The 4,414-nt window shown below is 45.4% G+C and overlaps 1 protein-coding gene across 1 annotated transcript; it reads right to left on the reverse strand.

The window, feature by feature from the left end:
• Positions 1 to 277: 277 nt before the first annotated feature.
• LOC102721444 (cytochrome P450 99A2-like) lies at positions 278 to 2,110 on the reverse strand. Its single transcript, XM_040523537.1, has 2 exons — positions 1,212 to 2,110; positions 278 to 1,135 (listed from the first exon to the last, which is right to left on the reverse strand). Exons 1-2 carry the CDS (start codon positions 2,091 to 2,093, stop codon positions 512 to 514), a joined length of 1,506 nt encoding a protein of 501 aa, XP_040379471.1. The 5' UTR covers positions 2,094 to 2,110; the 3' UTR covers positions 278 to 511.
• Positions 2,111 to 4,414: the final 2,304 nt, after the last annotated feature.

The following is a 4,414-nucleotide window of genomic DNA, read 5'->3' on the forward strand; positions in this document are numbered from 1 at the left end:
CAATCTTAGGCCTTGCAAGTTCCTAAATTTTTTTTCAAAAACATCACATTAAATTTTTGGACATCTAAATAAAGCATTAAATATAGATAAACCAAAAAACTAATTACACAGTTACGGAAGAAATCTTAAGACGAATCTTTTAAGCCTAATTAGTCCATGACTAGCCATAAATGCTACAGTAACCAACATGTGCTGATGACGGATTAATTAGGCTTAAAAGATTCGTCTCGCGGTTTCCAGGCTAGCCGTGAAATTCATTCGTATCCGAAAACCCCTTCTAATATTCGGTCAAACATTTAACTTAACACTTCTGTCAAAAAAATTTTCAATCTAAACACCACCTTACAGTATGTACGTTGTAACTTCAAAGTAGAAGTTCTACTTTGATAAATTTTCTCAAGAAGTTCCCTTGTTTATTTTTCCAACCCAAGCAAAACTCACAAACATAACGTGCACGATACGAACTACTCGAGCATGCGAACAACAAACACACGGACGGATCCATCAACCTCTACAGGGGAACCGGCTTGTAGGGTGACGCCAGCAGCTGCAGATGGTTCTTCCTCCTCATGGTGGCACTCACGACGAGCTCCATGTCGACCTCGTGAGGCTGCATCCCGCCGGGGAGGCTCCAGTCGTAGTAGTAGAGGAGCCGGGCCACGATGAGCTCCACCAAGGCCAGCCCGAATATGTCGCCGGGGCACCTTCTCCTCCCCATCCCGAACGGCAGGTACTCGGACCGGGTGCCCTTGTAGTCCGCCGTGCCGTCCTCGAACCTCTCCGGCCTGAACTTCTCCGCGTCGTCCCAGTACTCGGGGCTCCTCGCCATCGCCCACGCGTTGATCACCACCCGGGTGCCCTTGGTGATCTCGAACCCGCCGACCTCGCAGGTCTCCCGGCAGAAGTGGGGCAGCAGCAGCGGCAGCACCGGGTTCAGCCGCAGGGTCTCCATGATCACCAGCTTCATGTAGCTCAGCTTCTCGACGAGGCTCTCGTGGTCGTCTGGGCTCTTGTCGTCGAACACTCGCCTCACCTCGGCCTGCGCCTTGGCCATCGCCTCCGGGCTCCTCATCAGCTCCGACATGACCCACTCCACGGTCGACGCCGTCGTCTCCGTCCCTCCCGTGAACATATCCTGACGATAATGACAAAAAAGATGAGCAAGAACATCGATCTTGGAGCAATATATTCACCACCAAATTTGAGATTACCAGTATGATCGCCTTGATATTCGTCGTGGTCAAGGGGAATTCATGCTCCTCCTCCTTGTCCCTGATCCTGAGGAGGACGTTCACGAGGGAGTCACCTCGCTGCGCCTCGCACTTGGCGATGATCCTGTCGTAGACGGCGTCCAGCTGCGCGCGCGCTCGCCACAGCCGGCTGCGCAGCCCCGTCACGGCGTCGATGAACCGCAGCGACGGGAAGAGGTCGCCGAAGCAGAAGCCGCTGCTGAGGTTGAGCCCGACGTCGAGCGCCGAGAGGAACTGGTCCTTGAGATCCTCGCTGCACGCCTGGCCGAACGCCGCCTGCGTGGTGATGGTGGTCGCGCAGGACATGAGCAGGTCGGAGATGACAATCGGCCGGCCGCCGGCGGCCTGCACGTTCCTGACGAGGGTCAGCGTCTCGCGGTTCCTGACGGGCGCGAGCTGCCGCACCATCTTCGCGCTGAGCAGCTCCACCGTGCAGAGCTTGCGCAGCATCCGCCAGTACTCGCCGTACGGCGCGAAGGCGACGTCGCGGTTCTGGTAGCAGAAGATCTCCGACACGAGGATGCGCGGCCGCGACGCGAAGGTGACGTCCTTGTCCCGGAGCACCTCCTGCGCCGCCGCCGCCGACGAGATCACGACGGTGTCCACCTGCCCCGTCCGGAGGAACATCACCGGGCCGTACCTCCTCGCCAGGTCGCGGAACGCGACCGTCGGGTGCGCGCCGATGAGGTGGAGGAGGCTTCCGACGAAGGGGAGGTTCCATGGGCCCGGAGGCCGCCTCTTCTTCTTGGAGCTTGCCGCCGCCAACCTGCCTCTCAGCAAGGCCGCGAGAATTGGCAGGGATAGAAGGACGAGGAAGGTGACAGTGGCAGCGCTGAGCTCCATGATTAGGGTTAACTCACTTCGCTGCAATGGTGGCTAGCTTGGTAGAGAACAGCAACAACCAGTGGCCATTTTATAGGCTTGTGCCATGCCATGAGATGATCTGGACTGGCTGCTTCGCACGTGATACGACCTGGACTTGGTGACAAACATGCATGTGTCTGGAATTCTATGGTGGTCTATTTACTACTGTAGTACAGTCCATATATCCATATCTTCGGTTTTTGGAAAATTTAACTTTCTGTCACTCTTGTGGCCTTGTGGGTGAGTGGCAACAAATTAATTTGTTACTCTTCTCTCACAAGTATCGTGAGAGGAATTAAAACCTTTTGGTAAAGAGTGTCAAATAAGCAATTATATATGTGTGATTCTTTACCTATTATCTGTATGGCCTATCAAGTTGTGGATGGGCCAGCAGTAATATGCATCCTAGTTGAATTATCCATTATCCATGCACATATAATAACAAGTATAAGACTAAACTACATGATGTCAATTATAGCATATGTAGATGGGTGGAAAAGTGAAAAAAGCATTGGTTTTTATGCAAGAGCTAACTCTATACATGTTTCAAGATATATGCATTAAATGCATATGTGAGGGAAATAGATAGGAGACAATTGTGAAACCAACCTTAAAAGCTAATATATTATATATGTCAGCTCTAGCATGAATTTATAACTAGTATTTGGCTCTACTATTAAATTTGCTATAAGAGAGAAGTACTCTGAATTTCTTGGCTGCGATCGATTAATTACTTGCATTAGCTTATCCAGGCTAGTAACCATATCCATCGTATTCCGTGCACATGTTTTCCGAGCTGATACACGGTATGTCTTTTGTAAAAATTTTCTATACGCAGATTACTTCCAAAAATCACATTATCTATTTTAGAAATTTTATAGCCTCATAATTAAGTAATGACATGCTAAGCGTGGTTCTGGGGGGCTATTGATATTATTTAACAATATAAGTGTGGTTCTTATGTTGACTAGATTCCATTGAATGTGGATGTACCACATGCATGGAATGTAGACGTAGGGGAAAGGTTGTGACATCTGTGTCTATCGTTCACGGCACTCCATGTTTGAGTATGACGTAAGAGCTTGTAAATTGTTGCGACTACACTTGCAGACCAGTAGAGGCTATAGTCTCTCGGTAGTGTTTGGGTATATAGAACTAAGTCCTACTCACGTATATGCATTCTTCTAATATAACTACACCGATGAGTACAGAAATATATAAATAAAACTTAGCTACTCTTTAGTCATTCTACATTATCTTAGACAATATATATCATGTTAATGATTCTTCTATGCGTCTACTACCGTGATCATATTATTTATACTATGATCTTAAGTATGATGAGATTTTTTTAACGATGACTTTTCTTTGAAACAAATAACGATACGCTGAATACTTACGGACTAGATCGACGAGTGCAACACTCGGAAGTGGATGTTGGTCCTAATAATAGCTTTCGCCGTTTCCCATGCCAGGAAAAATCCCACCCAACCTACCCTGAAGAATATTTCCTAAGTTTGTTGAGGTACATGCTAAAGGCTATTTAGGTATTTTGAAAGTTTGTGATGGATGAAATCTAGGGGGCATGGAATTTTTTATACAATTTGGCATGTAGGATGACATTTTCTAGATATTGCATTTATCAATGGTTTTTCCTATAATAATGTGTTGGAAAAAATGACGTTTCTTTGATTTTCTCGGTATATTTTTTCCCATCCAAAGTTGTTTGAAAATTTGTTATATATCTGGCACATACATATTCATATGTACTGGTTTTTACTTATGAACCGACATATATGTGGTTCCCATATATACCTTTTCACGATTAAAACCATCACATATGATGCTGCTAATATATATTCTGGGTTTTTAAGAGCGGCTACATATATGATGCCTATATGTGATTGTTCACATATATATCTATATATGTCCCCGTCCCGAACATTGATCTCTACTACATGTGTCTGGAAATGCTTCGTACAACTATTCATTTTATTTAAAAAATTACAATTAATATTTATGTTATTATTAGATGAAAAAATATGAATAGCACTTTGGCGTGACTTTTTCAAAAAGTAATATTTTTTTTAAATAAGATGGATAATCAAACACTCGACACAAGAACCAAAAAATCACCTTGACCCAGTTATAACTGAACATACATACGAGATATGCACACACATACTAAATAATAGTTTGGTGTCAGAATCCATGCCTCGAAATATTAGTCGTCACTCGCAAAAGCCCAACCTATAAATCATAATACCTCCATTATAAAATAAAAGTTTTTTCTATAGTGT

Source organism: Oryza brachyantha, chromosome 4, assembly GCF_000231095.2.
Source record: "Oryza brachyantha chromosome 4, ObraRS2, whole genome shotgun sequence".
Classification (NCBI taxonomy): domain Eukaryota; kingdom Viridiplantae; phylum Streptophyta; class Magnoliopsida; order Poales; family Poaceae; genus Oryza; species Oryza brachyantha.

What these genes read in the sequence shown, in the direction of transcription:
- LOC102721444 (XM_040523537.1), bottom strand. Translation starts at nt 2,093, where the DNA reads ATGGAGCTCAGCGCTGCCACTGTCACCTTCCTCGTCCTTCTATCCCTG. An exon ending in ATATCAAGGCGATCATACTG is followed by an intron (nt 1,136 to 1,211) that starts GTAATCTCAAAT and finishes CATTATCGTCAG; the next exon opens with GATATGTTCACGGGAGGGAC.